General features: G+C 36.3%; 1 protein-coding gene across 4 annotated transcripts in view; it reads left to right on the top strand.

Moving 5' to 3' along the window:
- The window catches only part of WDFY3 (WD repeat and FYVE domain containing 3), a 136728-nt gene that overhangs the window by 105603 nt on the left and 15384 nt on the right, over positions 1-15741 (top strand). For 3 of the 4 annotated variants that reach the window (XM_072405446.1, XM_072405444.1, XM_072405443.1), the window contains 12 exons: positions 437-594; positions 1471-1548; positions 1992-2219; positions 2604-2666; positions 6242-6410; positions 7312-7475; positions 9294-9442; positions 10317-10437; positions 11561-11646; positions 12267-12347; positions 14645-14699; positions 15552-15671. In XM_072405446.1, the coding sequence (XP_072261547.1) occupies positions 437-594; positions 1471-1548; positions 1992-2219; positions 2604-2666; positions 6242-6410; positions 7312-7475; positions 9294-9442; positions 10317-10437; positions 11561-11646; positions 12267-12347; positions 14645-14699; positions 15552-15671 (1472 nt within the window). The remainder of the gene's footprint in view (positions 1-436; positions 595-1470; positions 1549-1991; positions 2220-2603; positions 2667-6241; positions 6411-7311; positions 7476-9293; positions 9443-10316; positions 10438-11560; positions 11647-12266; positions 12348-14644; positions 14700-15551; positions 15672-15741) is intronic. The other variant, XM_072405445.1, reaches the window with a different exon arrangement.

Below are 15741 nucleotides of genomic sequence, written 5' to 3'. Positions count from 1 at the left end.
ACCTCTTCTATATCAGGACAAAAAAAAAAAACTATGACCAAATAACACTGCTGCCACAAGGTCAAAGTTCTGTACAGTAGGATTGATTTTCGTGTGTTTAACCTTCTAAAAGTAACCAAGAGGAAACGTATTGTTAATTTTTATATACACCTGTAACCACTTCAGTATATAGAGAAGTACTAAGGAAAAAAATGGTAAATTCCTACTGGAAATTTGGTCCTCTGCAGCTATGAGTCTCTGTGTAAGGATGCCACAAAATGTGTTAAATTAGGTCAGGTTACAAGAATTTTGTCTTGATTCATTTTTATGTTTAATATGGCCATATATATTCTGTTGATTCTACAGCATTGTTATTTTTTTTGTGGCAATATTTTAACTAATACTTAGCCTAATACTTAACTAATACTTATCATATATATTCTCTATGTTTTGACAGCATATGAAAAGAAGTGCATCAGTAAAGGCGAAGCTTTGGTGCCGAGTTCTCAGTCAAAGTTGTCACGTGTCAGTAGTGGATTTGGCCTCTCCAAGCTAACTGGATCAAGAAGAAATCGTAAGGAGAGTGGACTCAATAAACACAATCTCTCCACACAGGTATTAATGACTGGGAACAATTTTTTCTGCCCATCTTTAACATGTACAGAATTAAGGGATATTTCATGCCAGTGGTCAGTATAGCTCCACTATGTTGGCTGAAGGTTGACAAGGGCTAATGTGTTTTGTTTCATTTCTGGTATGTGTTTAAACTGACGTTTCTTTGTACTGGAAATTTGAGTTCTGATACTTAAATACAAGGGAAGAGCCTTTCCTTTTTTCCAGAGTCTAAAGCAGGGGTGCCTGCATTTTTTTGGCTTGCAAGCTACTTTTAGAATGACTAAGTCAAAATGATTTACGAACAATAAAAATGCTAAACATATATTCATTTATATATATACCGAGTATGACACAGAAGTGACTGGAGCTAATGAGACATTGAATGGCAGAACATTGCACAGACATTGCACTACAAGACTATAGTGACAAGAAAGCTACAGTTCACCTGACATAGGAAAATGACATGCTGCACAAGAAAAAGAATTGCTAATCTCTACAAAGGTATCTTGGTAATTGAACCCTGACCCCGAGCCTGAACTGACTTGGCCGCCCAGCACTGCTCACCTCAGACTGCCCTCTCTGCCCTCCCCACTCCCCACTGTTACACGAGCCTTGGACGCAAAGTTCCTGGTGTTGTCTGACAAAGACATCCCCAGCAGCATCCCTATAGACGTACAGCAGGGCTGATTGTAAACAGCAGGGAAGGGTAAGGCAGGGCTCCGCAATCGACTCATGTTGCCTTTGCAATCGCCCAGTAGATTGCGACGGACGTTTTGGGCACCCCTGCTCTAAAGTATTAACTTGGATGCCTGCAGTTCATATACATAATGCCTATGGTAATGTACATAATGCCTCTAATTTCATCTTTTGTTCTAGGAAATATCCCAGTGGATATTCACTCACATTGCTGTTGTAAGGGACTTGATGGATATGCAGTATAAAGAATACCAGGAGGTAATGAATGACGCATACATTTACTTCTGTTAGTACTTACCTAATATTTCCAATACAGAAACTGTGAATATGGGGAGCTTGTCTACAAAGAAAATAAGTTTAAATTGGCAGTAAGGCCTGCAAAATATTTATTAGCTCATGTGTTACATCCAATTTTAATTAAATAGATCTCTAAAACTTTAACAAGGCCCTTATTGATGTTACTATTTGTGAGTACCATGGACCGTGCAAAATTTAGACTGAGTATGATTTCTATAAAGTGGCCCTCTCTCCAGCTGCATCCTTGGTCTGTCTGTTCAAGACTGTCTGGTACTGGAGCAGTTTTGGAAAACTTCTCCCATCTTCCAATAACGAAATAAAGGTGCATGCTAAAGCAACTAAAGCTATTTTTTTGCAGTTCAGTCACACATTTAGGTTTTTAAAATATTTCATTTCTTTAACAGCGTCAGCAAAATGCATTGAAATATGTGACAGAGGAATGGAACCAGATTGAATATGAACTTCTTAGGGAGAGGGGGCTTTGGGGCCCACCTATTGGCTCTCATTTGGATAAATGGATGCTGGAGATGACTGAAGGGCCATGTAGAATGAGAAAAAAGGTTGTGAGAAATGACATGTTCTACGTTCATTATCCTTACATCCCTGAAGTGGAACAAGACAGTAGCACAACAGTAAGTTGGCTTTAATTCTGATTTGATGTTTTATGTGTTGTGTTCACAAACTCACTGTACATTATATTCTATCATTACTTTATAATGTAGCAGGATTCAATACATTTTTGAAATATTTTGGTTTTCAGAATGATGTGTGTAAAAGATGCTTGCAGTCATTTTGTTTAAATTGTTAAAAATTGTGCAGCCTAACTTTTTACTGTTAAAGCGTACCTAAACTCAGAATTTTTACTTTACATAAAAGGCTAGACAATCCCTTTAATTCTTGATCACCAGGCAGGTTCTATTTATTGCTAGTTTGTATTGCCACTCTGTTATTATTGGTTTTGACTTCTACATGTAATATATTTCTGATGGTTTTTATACTTAATACCCCATTTTTAGTTTGCCTTTCCATGTACACTACCTGAAACCTCTGACGGTGTCTTGATGGTAACTCATGAAAAGGTAAAAAGGAGTGAATTTGAATGCACAGACTGTACTAGGAATTCACTAAAGCATGTTCTAACAAAGCTGCTTTTTCTAAGAGTGTCACTCTGTGCTGCACATGTACAGTATAACAATACCAGTGTCTTACACATTTGCTATCAGAATTTGGTTGTAGATGTATAGCATCAATTCTAAAATGTGTCTATGATGAGTCTTATGTCTAATAGATCATAGGTGTGCACCATGATCCAGTGCATATTTTTCTACTGTAATCTGTTGATTTCATGTACCTTATAGTACATTACTTGGTACAGTTGGAAGTGTAATTTTTTTTTAATGAAGACCTAAAGTTGACAGTTTAAGATGGGAGTTTCGGATGCCCACTAGTTAGTTGAGCCATGCATTTTTATTCAGGTTTCTTTAAGAAGCAGCTTCTAATCTCCTCTGCAAGGTGGTGATTAGGGTATGGATCCCAAATCTTAGATTAAGGTGCAGATATGTCCCAGTATGCATTTAAAAAGCCCAGAGAGGTCAGGGATTGCTCATTTTAAGGCTCCTCCTTTCTTTACTGATTGTTACTAATATGTAAATAGTGTAATGTCCATAGTCTGGGCACAGGTGCACTTAAAGAAGCTTTGTCTACCACTTACAATTTCTATATTTACGCATTTAAAATACTATAGGTTTTATTGTAGATTGTACCAGACTCTCAATTCTATTTATTTTTATTATTTTTTTACACTAAAGATTGACACAAAAAATAGGTCTACAAAAGTCCATCATCCACTGTAATTTCTTTTAATACTTGTACTTTATTTGGGTCTTGTTCACACTGGTGGCTATCTGCTTGCTGTTTTTCTGCCCCTTAACCCCTCAATGCAGGCATGGCTACAGGTAGGGGCTGTCAGGGTGCAATATAAACTTTGTGAAAACATCATGTCACTCTGCTTCAGTACTTCTCTTTACCAGTCCCAAGCCTTGATCCAAGGAATGGGCTTGCTTTTGTGAGCAGTTCTGCAAATAACAACATGATTAAATAGACAGATGTCAATCTGGATGGAAATTGCGAAAAAGAATGTATGCAGACCAATCCAGCTAAAACCAGCATGTGATGCTGATCTTTCATGGTTGAAAGAACTGAAATCCATACTAAAAATGGGGCAAGGGGCTGTCAGGCTGGGGAGGAAAAAACTAGATGATGCTGGATGTCCTCAGGTTAAGAAATATTGTAGCTTCCGTCTTTGTGAAAAGCTGACTGTGTGTGGTGGAATTCAGCATTTTCAGTATAGGCGAGAATCAGTACAACTGTGCAAGAATCAATTTGATCTAGCAAACCCCGAAAGGATCTAGTTCAGGACTGAAAACATTTGCTAACAAATAGCAAATTACTTTTAGGAAATCCATTCCAGATTTGCTGAATCACCCAGCTTCACAGATGAAAGTGTATCCTCTCTAGCCTTGGAGAGCTTTCATAAATCAGAGCTTTAGTAACAAAAAACACAAGACAGCCACCTGTAAGTTTTTCTGGAAAAATAACAATATATTTTATGATAATTTTTTTAGTAAAAACATTTGTAAGCTATATAGAAAAAAACAAGGTAATGAACGCATTGGAATGGAAAAGGTTTGCTATGCAAAATGAATGTTCACTTCGTTGAATGTTGAGCTTTGTAAATTAACCAATCACATGCTACTTTGTACATGATATGGTTTATCAGGTGAACACAGATTCACATTATTTACTACTATCATTCACTTAAAAAGTCTTAAAAGTCTCCATTCCTCTAGCAAATGATCCGCTATGTGGCTATCTGTCATAGTACACTTTTAATTGCTGTACCTTTTGTACGGTTTTCTTAATGAAAATTAGGATGGATTTTTATGATTTTAAAAAAAGTCATGATTTTTATTATTTGCCTGAAATTTCACTTTAGGCACATGAAATGTCCTGCAGTTTTCACATTGTGTAAATGTTATCAGTAGACTTTGCTGCTGTGTACTTTAGGTCCTAATCTGTGTATTTTAGACTCCTATCTGTGACTATTCCAAGTATATGCCTTGCTTTTGCTTTCATTACAACTGATTACGACTACGACTGATTTTCTGATATTAAATAGGACTCGCTTTAGCTTTGTATTGGCTCCCTGCTTCTCTGAATATTTTGTCTTTGTAGTAAATGAAGGTTTGTGTACCATACACTATCAGGCTGTTCCTGGACGTTATTCTCACAGCTGTGCCAAGCTGCCCACTACAACTATCGGAATGCACACTGTCTCTTTGTCTTTGTGGGATACCAGAGTGCTGAAATAATGTTTGTTTCAAGAGTTTGAAAAGATGGCTTATTTGCTGCAGCCATGCCAAACGTGCCAGAAAGAGGTGCTATGGAAACCAGTCCACTTCTTCCTACAAAAGATCAAACCAGGCCAACAATATGCATACCAAAACGTGGAATGCCATGCATTTGGCTACATTTCCACAGATTTATATTTATATAATATATTTATATTACAATTATATACAATACTAAAGATGCAGGGTAAAGTATATATCTTGATTTCAGGGGTGCAAATATATATATATATATATATATATATATATATATATATATATATATCTCATTAGTTATAGAAATATTTTCATTTATCTCCAAGTTTACCCACTACACAAAGGGACAGGTCTAGAACATTTTGAAAGCCTCCTTAATTTAACTATTTAAAAATCTTTTAAACTGAAGGTTTACCTGCTCATACTTGGTTTCTCCTTTAGCCGCTCATCAAAAATGCCAAATAAAATAATTCAATAAATAGTTCTATTTTCAATACATACCTGATTTAGGTACAGTGACCTTATCAATGCAGACATGATCATTGGTGGTGGAAAGGGTAATGTACATAGTCTCCTGAAAACAGAAAACTGTGATAACTCAAACATGTGATACTGAGCTCCCAGTGTTCTAAGAACTGAAATCCAATGAGAGAGGTAAGGGACATTAAGGATAACGAGAAAAAGATTGGAGGATGCTGGATACCTGTCATCAATTTACCTCTCTGTCCAGTTTTGGGGAAAGCAGTAAGGCCAAGTATTACCTATACATGGCTCCAGTGGCTTGAAATGTAAAAAGTTCAATAACAAAGCAATAACAATGTCAGTGTACTTTTCCTTCAGTATGAACTGTTATTACTGGGTGGTTTGATTACTACTACACCTTGCCATATCTTCATGCTTGAGGGCACCACATTGTAATTTTATATTTGTATAATATTTACATTTGTACTTGCTATTATTAATCAAATTTTACAGTGCTGGTTGTACATTTGGTTAAAGGAGTCTGGGGCTTATTAAAAATTTGGAAAGATCCAAACTGGATATAGGTTGCCATTAACGGTTTCATATTTTTTTTTTTAAATCAGGTCATATGCAATGTCTTTGTATAGACTTTATTTTCATCCTTAATAAGTGGCTTCAAAAGTAATAAATTCAATATTATAAATTATTGCATGGCTGTATTTACCTGTGAACTAGAACAATAAAAGTATGCCTTGTTAGAGTGACATATATGTTTAAAGAAATCTTCTATGTCATATTTAAATTAGAAACCTGCCCGTTACCGCCGTGCTATCAGTTATGACAGCAAAGATTATTACATGCGTCTAATGCCGGGGAACCCAGCAGTGTTTCAGGACACAGTGGAGGAAAGTTCTGAAGGAGAGGCAGCACAGCATGAGCCAGAACATGGAGAGGACACCATTGCCAAGGTGAAAGGTAAGGGCACGTGGGTCATCCATCATTTACAAAAAAATACTTGTAAATCCTTTTGTTTATGGTCAGTGGGCACTTAGGTATTTGTACTTTTGTCAACTCATTATTCTTAAGAAATGTTAAAAGGGTAATAATGCTCTTTCCATGTAGTGCAAAACAACAGGTTTTCTTTCTTCTTAATTGGGGCTCATTCACTATTTTCTAGTTACCTTTCTTTACCTTGCCTATTGCATGGTTCCAGGCAAAATAAAATTGGTGGTACTTTTCATGGAGTCATCTATCTTATTGTACTCTTTCTTCACACATAACAACTTTGATGCTTAGTAATTGATCACAGTAACACCCAGTGCCAGGGAGAAAGCCCTCCGCATTTGGTGGAGCTTGCACAGGGCTAGTTTAAATCATGTATAGATATGTATGTTGCATGTTCACTTTTAGAACTAATTTTGAATTGGTGAGCCTGTTCTTGTTCCCAACCATAATGTTCTACTGAATGTATTAGGTCATCACCCTGATAATATTTTGTGACACTTTGTGACTGCCCAAATCCTTGCGGTTCCTTCTGTCCATGCTGCATGCGGCTGCCCACTCTACACCTCATTGCTGTTTTTGTACAGCAGCAATACCCTTCCTGTGCATTCACCTGCTGACACCCCATAAAAATGTCAAATTGCCCAGCTTTCATAGTCTGGAAGTTGGGCACTGTATCCTCTGCACTCACCTAGAACATTTGTGAAATAGTTTTTACATACAGAAAGCAAAACAATGTATTGATATTGGATCATGAGTAATAATTACTGTTACACATGTGTACAATGGTTCATTTCTTGTGCTTGTAGGCCCTGATGTTTTTTATTATATTCAGGGGGACAGTACTAACAGAACATTTTGTTGTCTGTATCAGGCCTAGTTAAAGCACCTCTTAAGCGGTCAAAATCCGCCCCAGATGGAGCAGAAGATGAGAACCAGGAGCACCTTCAGGACCAGCTGAGTGAAGGTTCTTCCATAGATGAAGAAGAGAAGATGGATAGTACCACTCTGCTGAGACTGCTTGAAGAAGGAGAGAAGGTAGATCATTGTACTGGATTCTACACATATATTTATACATAAAAATGTATAGAGCTTTAAGAACTGACGTGTTTAGAGATTGTCAGATGAAAGTACTGAGCATAGTAAGCCTATCATATACCTGGACAACTGAAGTGAGCTCATAATAAAGCCTATATAAGCCAAGGTTACTCTACTTGAAAGCTTTCCAAATCACAGATGTACAGATCCTCTGGGAAGCAAAATAGACTTTTACTGCTTGCCTGCGCTTTATTCAGTTCAAGAGAAAACTACTTTGGCTGCCATTGAAACCCTCCTAAAAATGCTTCTATCCAGTTTTGTGCCTGTAGTGCTATCTACATTCTCCTGTATGTGCACAAGAACCAGGTAATATAATGTGTCAGAAAATACACCCCAGATTGCACATAAAACCGGGGTGTGATTAAACTGACTCATAATTATATAATAAATTGATTTATTTTTGGTCCATTAAGCTTTTTTTCTTAGCTGCTCATTTGATTTCCTCTTTAATACTATATTGTTTGTTTTTGTTTCTGCTTTGTTTTTTGTTTTATTTCCAATTAAAACCACACATTGCTGCCACCCCTATTATTATTTTAATCAATTTTTAATCTGGCCCTTGTTAACTGCATTGGAATATTGACTGAATAGCACCACCTGCTGACAATGATTCGAAAGGCAGTTGAACATTTTAGATTTGTGTGGCTGGTTATTTTTCTTGTACACTGTAGGGCAGCGGTCCCCAACCACCGGGCCGCGGCCCACTACCGGTCCGCGGCGGTGTTTTCAGTGGGCCGCGAGTACATGATCCATTATTGAAAACGAAGCTGCACCCAACCACCATCTGCGGACCGGAAGTGGTCCGCAGCGGTGTTTGTATGAGATGCCGGTAAATGTACACAGTAGTCTGTGTACAAGCAATGCGAGCACATGACATGCAGCTCGATTGGCTGTCAGATGTCATGTGATCGCTTTGAAGCAGCAGAGGTGCACAGAGAGAAAAGAGAAGACGCCAGAGTATGTCTTCTCTTTTCTCTCTGTGCACCCCAGCCCCCCCGGTCATCAGAGAAATTTCCTTCCGTGAAACCGGTCCCTGGGGCCAAAAAGGTTGGGGACCGCTGCTGTAGGGGTTAAAAGAAAAAGTTGAATGTGTTAAAGAACCTGAAAATACACATTTAAATATGTTGACCAGAAATTTTTATTGAGCCACAACAGCTATTTCATTTCTTCGCATGGGCTCTGTGCAGCTTTGATTTGTAAAACTAATATTATTTATAGCTAGTTAAAAGGAAAGTGAAGAACAGAGCACAAATATACAGGGACAAAATACTTCTAATTTACATATTTGTATGCGCCTGTGTCAAATGGGTCCTTTTTTAATTATATTTTAGTATATACTAAATAGTTTATTATACCATTTTGTAGTATTATAGTATGTATATTAATATAATAATATTATAATATATTTACAGTTTTTTCAGAAAAAGATGGGGGGCTTTGCAAGGGTAAATGAACTGGAACTGATACTTTAGCTGTTGCATCCACACAATCTGTGCTACCAGCAGTGTTACATTTTTTTTACTTTAATTGCAGACTGTGGTCTTTTTATTTGCTTGGAAACCTTACAATTGCAGAAATCAAATGACTGCTATTGTGTTCAATTTATCTGCAACTTATAGTGTCTATTTAAATCCTTTAATATTTAAGTTTTATGTTTCTGTTTTCAAGACAGACAGAAGGATATGTTCTAATGAATGTGAGATTTACAATACCTGAAACAAAATACCAAAATGGTAACATTGAATGACTCCTTTTTAGATTCAGCACATGTATCGCTGTGCGAGAGTCCAAGGGTTGGACACTGGGGAAGGCCTCCTGCTCTTTGGAAAAGAACACTTCTATGTGGTTGATGGGTTTACATTGACTGCCAACAGGGAGATTCGTGACATTGAAACACTACCAGCAAAGTAAGTAATTATCATTCACAGAGCTGAATTGTAACATAAATGCTTAAAGGGTTATTCTAACAACAACTGTTCAGTTTTTAGGTAATGATGGGACAGTGGATTTTTTTATTACAGTAATTGGAACTGCTTGAAAAGGCAGAAAGTCATTGCATGCTTTATTATACACATCAACTTGTGTTTTTGTGCATTGACGTACATGTTCATGTATTTCAAATGGAAATGTGTGTTACAATGCATGGGTGCTAGTACATTCTGAATGGGATTTTATTATTTGATTAAGCACATAACCACCTACTGATCCCTAGATTTTAAGCAATATGGGTGTGATTTATTGGGCTCTTTTTGGCAATAAACACAAGTAAAGTGAATCTCAAATTAAACAAATTTTCGTTATGTCATTACCTATTTACCTGGATTACTGCTGTGCATCCACCAATCCAAATATCCAACATGTATTATGAATTCAGCAACCAACAGCCAAAAGGAGCGCAGTTCACTGTTCACTGTTTATTATTCAGCCCTCATCTTAACGTAAACAATAGAGAGTGCACATATATACACTATATGAGAGATAGAGTTATATACATAGTATGGTGTACAAAAGTATGTATGTTGTGACTGTTATGATGTAATAATGTTTAGAGGTCTTTGTCAATGGGCTTCCATGGTCAAATGCAGCAAGCCTTTGATGGCAGTTTGAGATGCTTGTGAGAGCATTCATAATTGCAGGTGTATATGACCTGCTTCAAGCTGCTTTTGCATTTCCATATACTTGTAAAAGTGGAGACATAGTTCTGAAGCAAAATCCTGTCGACTCTGGCCTTATTAGTTGTTGGTTTTGAGAACCTAAAGTTAAACAATTGTTCTTTCTTAGTATGCATGAGCCAATCATTCCTCGTGGAGCAAGACAAGGCCCCAGTCAGCTGAAAAGAACTTGCAGCATATTTGCTTATGAAGATATCAAAGAAGTTCACAAAAGAAGATACCTTCTACAGGTAGGTCATCCTGACTGGAATTTACTTAAAACTAATCTAAAACACAGAGTTGTCTCGGGGTACTAATACAAAAAAAAAAATACATGGAATAAAGGCATTATATGACCTAACAATTCTAGCACACATATTCACAGAGTCAGATCCAGTTAGATAGTTTCCTTTTTTTCTCTCCTAGAAGTAAAGATTACAATGTGCTTACATCTATCAAGAGCTTACCAGGCAAGCACTTAGCAGAAGATATGCATGTAAAATAGTGTTCTTCTTAGCATCTCATTATTCCTAATGGAGATATATGAAGCTTTTTTAGAAATAAAATACTTAATATAGTTTAGGTTGATGTAAAGTTATAAAAGCTAATTTAGACTTTATAAGTGCAGGTGTGCAAACTTGTCCAACATTGCAGACCTGAATCAGCGCTACAAAATTGTACATAAAATCTGGTATCTTATTTTTGTACAAATGCTGCCTACAGCTGCCTGGCTTGTGTAGGGTTAGCACAGTGTGTAAATTCTACAGCTTTCCAAACACTATGTGAGTCTGCTCAGCTGCATATGGAGAATAGATGATGGCTGCATCAATGTTTGAAGAACCATAGGATGCTGAAACTGTGCCAACCCCCACCAGGTTTTATAGAGCCATGGCTGCATTTTTCATCTCCAAGTTATGTAAAATGTATTACTGTGAACATTGACAATGTATATACAACCAGTGATGTGTATATATAAAAAACCCAATTTCTATGTTGGCATAATATGTGTTTCCCCTTAATTTAGGCATGTTTGGTGAACATTTTTTGCTGGCTAGAAGTATTAGCTCTAGGCACAGTCTCAGTATGAACATTTGAGTTGGAATGTTCTACTGCCCATGTGTAAATATGTAATATGCAAGGCTTTAATCGACAGCTGCACAATTATACATACATATGTGATTAAGAATCGTTCACTTCCTGCTATTGACCAGCTGTTTATTTATAGAGCCAGACAAGACAAAGTTGTGTCTTAATAAAAAAAATAAAACACACAAAAAATTCACCCTCCACTCCGCATATGCATAACACTTTATTATTATATACTAGTGTATTTCATTTTAAGTCAATTGTCTCTTTTGTCTGTCTCATTTACAGCCAATTGCAGTCGAAGTTTTCTCAGCAGATGGGCGAAACTATTTGCTAGCTTTTCAAAAAGGGGTTCGAAATAAAGTTTACCAAAGGTAAGTTTTTGTAAAGAATTCCACCTCTGTTATTGAGGAAATAAAACCATATGCAATAATTTTATTGCAGTTTTTAGCCCATCAGTCCTATGAACCCTTGCATTTTTGTTGAAGGTAAATTCTAATGGCTTTGTAACAGTTTTACAGATTTATACAATGTTATCCTATCTTCGGTTTTATTTTGTATACAATAGGCAAGTGTAATGTAGGGTTTCTTCAAGGAGTTATTTACCTTCATATTCCTTCTGTCTGTTTAAACATGTTAAGGAGTTAAGAGAGAGTTGTTTGAGAAGATCAGAATGAAAAAATTTACAAGCATGTTGAAGGCAAAGGCAATATGACCACCACCAAGGTCCATGGTACTGCAGCCAACCTTCCTGAATCCAACTGCAGGAGGAATGGGCATCATACCTACTTTGAAACAGAGAGGGATCTAGAGGAGTTTTTAGTGACCTTGGGGGATTTGCAGCATCCCTTTCAGCTTATCAAGATTCTTAATTTAGAAATGTTTATTAAATGTTTTGTATTTATCAGTTCTGGGTAAATTTGAAAGTGCACAAATAAAATATATGAAATGCACTAACAGCCAATAATTACAATGTTTATATTTTGTTGTGCAGGTTTTTGGCAGTAGTGCCATCACTGACAGACAGTTCAGAATCTGTCTCTGGACAGCGCCCAAATACAAGTGTAGAGCAAGGGTATGTATCTTTTTAACATCAATTCAGAATGTGTGGCTTCTTTTAAATTTAATACAAACACAACAAACCAATCCTTTCTTTCTTGACCAAAATTTGCATTTCTAAGGCATGCATACCACACACAAGAAAAAAAATATTCACAAAGTAAGCTGGGTATGTGATTCAAAATATTGTTATCACTAAGTTGTGCAAAATAATGCTTAAAAAAGTTCCATATCAGTTTACAGATTTAATTCAAATATTTAAAAAATATTCAATTCTCTGTTGAATATAAATTACTGTTTGCAAATGTTGGATAAAGTCAAACAATAAAGTAAAAAAAGAACAGTAAAATAGTTTAGTGAATTTGAAATCCCATTTATAAAACCTTAAGACAGACCATTGGATTTAATGCTATAGACGAAGACTTATTCATCAGGCTGTCACTATAATCATCAAGGCTTTCATTTCCAACACTCACATTGACAAACGTGTAATCATTCTGTCAAGGAGAATGAAAAGGAATGCTTTACTTGAGGGTTGCATTGTGTTCAAATTCACTTCTAGTTTCACACATCTGTTTGAAATATAGAATAGTTTGGGGTCTCTATATAATGGGAAAAAAAGGGGCTAGGGGGGGGCTAGGCTTTCAAGCAAAAAAAAAAAAAATTCATACTTTTTTAGGGAGCTTGGCTAAAGAATTTTGCTTGTGTTTGTTTTTTGTTTATTTCCTAAAGCATTGTGCAAGTTTTATTTTCTTTTATCCCAATCCCATCTCTCCTAACCATTTCCACATGAACTGTATGGTATCATATAATAAGTATTTTGGATTATTAGAAACATCATTTACTTATGCTCGAGGCAGGTCTAAGTAAATTATTTAATTAAGAACCTAAAGACCAGTTCCTCTAAAAACATTTTATTTTTGACAAATATTGAAGAAAATGGCACGAACCTCTGCCAATTATTTATTGCTGTTTTTGTATTATTTTTCTTTCTCTGGCACAGCTATAAGGAATGAAATACTATGGTGTAATATGGGCATTTTCCATCCTTCTTCTGTAAAATTTGTGCAGTGATTTGGCAAGATTAAGTGGGAATCACATTTACAGTTTATTATATTTTCTAGGATTATAAGAAAATTGGGTAAAATTTTGCTGGACAAATGTATCTAATATGTGATAATAATATGTAATATGTGATCACCACAACAGGTGCTCAGACAGCTGTAACAGGTTTACTTCACTTCATAACTGATTGTCAGATAGAACAAATAAAAAGGAGGTATTTTTTAGAATCAGACAGCTGGAACTGTCCTGAAGTTCTAATTCTCATTAGAACTTCACTGTGTTGAAATTGTAAATTTTTTGGCTGAATTAGGGCTTTATAAAGGACCTGCTATTTAAATGGAAAATCTGTTTAAGCTGGCCATGATTTGCTTGCCTCTTCCCAAATTACCTGCCACATCTAGATAAAAATCTACTGTGTAAAGTTCTACTTGCCTCCTTCCACCCACAGTGCATAAGTGAGGGTGATGTCTCTGTTCTTTCAGTTAGTCTTGTGCACCTTAGAATATGTAAACTATTGTGAGAAGATGCTCTTGCATCTTTGGAGTATCTTCTTTTTATGCAGAATTTTGCCTGCATTTCCTATCTGGAAGGACAGTGATGTCATTCCTAATCATAAAAGGTTGCAAAGTAACTTTTATCCCTTTACAGGTTTATTTTTAACCTCTGTATCCACATTAACAATCTCCTGCAAAAATCCCTACAGTTCAGATCTTTGTACCTCAAACATATTAAGTGATCAGTGACATGTAACTCATAGGCGCAGACTCGCCTAATATATATTTAGTTATACAGTACTTAATATACCTATGTTTTTTGACAGTCCATTTAGTAATGGAATTATTTTTATCTTTACCGAAGTACTTGGCATTTAAAAAGAAAACAAATCTGAAATTGACAAGGGCGGCCATTCCTCCCACCAGTGCATTATGTGAGGGGTTTAACTGTCATTGACAAATTATCTGTTTTTGTGCTTCACTTTGTACAGTAAAAGCTAGCATGTTTTACACCTAATTAAAATGTCTTCAGCAACTGTCACTTCCTACACTACAAAGTAAACTTGCTGATAATTTAAATAAATGATTCTAATTATTTTGGTATACCCTTGAGGCATGTTTGATGTTCTGCAGAATATTTAGATGTAAGTGAAAAGATAAGCAGGATAAAAACTAGGTCATTATATTAGATTAAAAGATTGGTAGGCCATGCATTAACTCATGTTTTTGCTTTTTGTTTGCATATTTATTTTAGCTCTGGACTTCTCAGCACTTTAGTGGGAGAAAAATCTGTAACACAGAGATGGGAGGTAAAAAAAAAAAAGTGCATGCTTTGTATATATATTGGTATAGTTTGTTTCCTTTTGACTGTTACCCCTTTGGATCCAGACCTCATATCTGCTCCATACACATTGGGTCTGATTTAATAAATCTCCAAGTCTGGAGAAGATAGACTATCATGGGAAAAAATTATTGAAAAACATTTGCTTTTAGTTGGCAAATGTTTTTAATCCTAAACCAGATCCATCCCAGGTTTGCTGAATCACCCAGTTTCTCCCACGATAATCTATCTTCTGCAGGCTTGGAAAGCTTTAATAAATCGAGCCTTTTCTTTAACTGCACAATGTAAAGATGTATCTACATAACCCAGCTTGTACTCTTTTGAACTGGACATTATGTAAGCCAAGGGTGATCGGCACATCATAGACAAATAAAATCCACATATATTGCATACTAGTGTCAGACTTTACATTCTAAGCTAAGCGTTGCATCACATTGCACTCATTGACTAGGAGATTGTTTAATGAGATTGTACTGTGTATTTAGGTTTAGGTCTGGTTACATTACTGGTCCAGCATGAAGAAGAAAGCTGATCATCCAGCCTGTCTGTTTTTATTTGTTCATTCTTGCATGATGTGGTTTGTTGTTGTATAAGTATGCTTGAATAAAAAGCAGTGCCTTGCTGGCTTCTGATTTCAAATAGCGCTAGTTCCTAGGTAAATCACCCCTTGGCGTGATTATCTGTCACCCTGCATGCTATGTGATTTCTGTGCCATTTTACCTCAAAGCATCACCTCAGAGATAAGCTTTATACAATATCTAAGCCGAAAGCTCCTGTTTTTCTGCTGTTTGGTTAATCTTCTGCTCTTGTCTTTGCACAGAGAGGGGAAATCAGCAATTTCCAGTATCTGATGCACTTAAACACTCTGGCAGGCCGATCATACAATGACCTCATGCAGTACCCTGTGTTTCCTTGGATCCTGGCGGATTTTGATTCCGAGGTAATGGTTGCTTTCCAATACAGCTTCACTGACTGAAGACAATAGCTCATTGTCTGTAAATGTTTTTTTA

Source organism: Pyxicephalus adspersus, chromosome 3, assembly GCF_032062135.1.
Source record: "Pyxicephalus adspersus chromosome 3, UCB_Pads_2.0, whole genome shotgun sequence".
Taxonomy (NCBI): Eukaryota; Metazoa; Chordata; class Amphibia; order Anura; family Pyxicephalidae; genus Pyxicephalus; species Pyxicephalus adspersus.
Note: the sequence above shows the minus strand (reverse complement) of the source record. Positions and strands in the feature narration are given on the sequence as shown.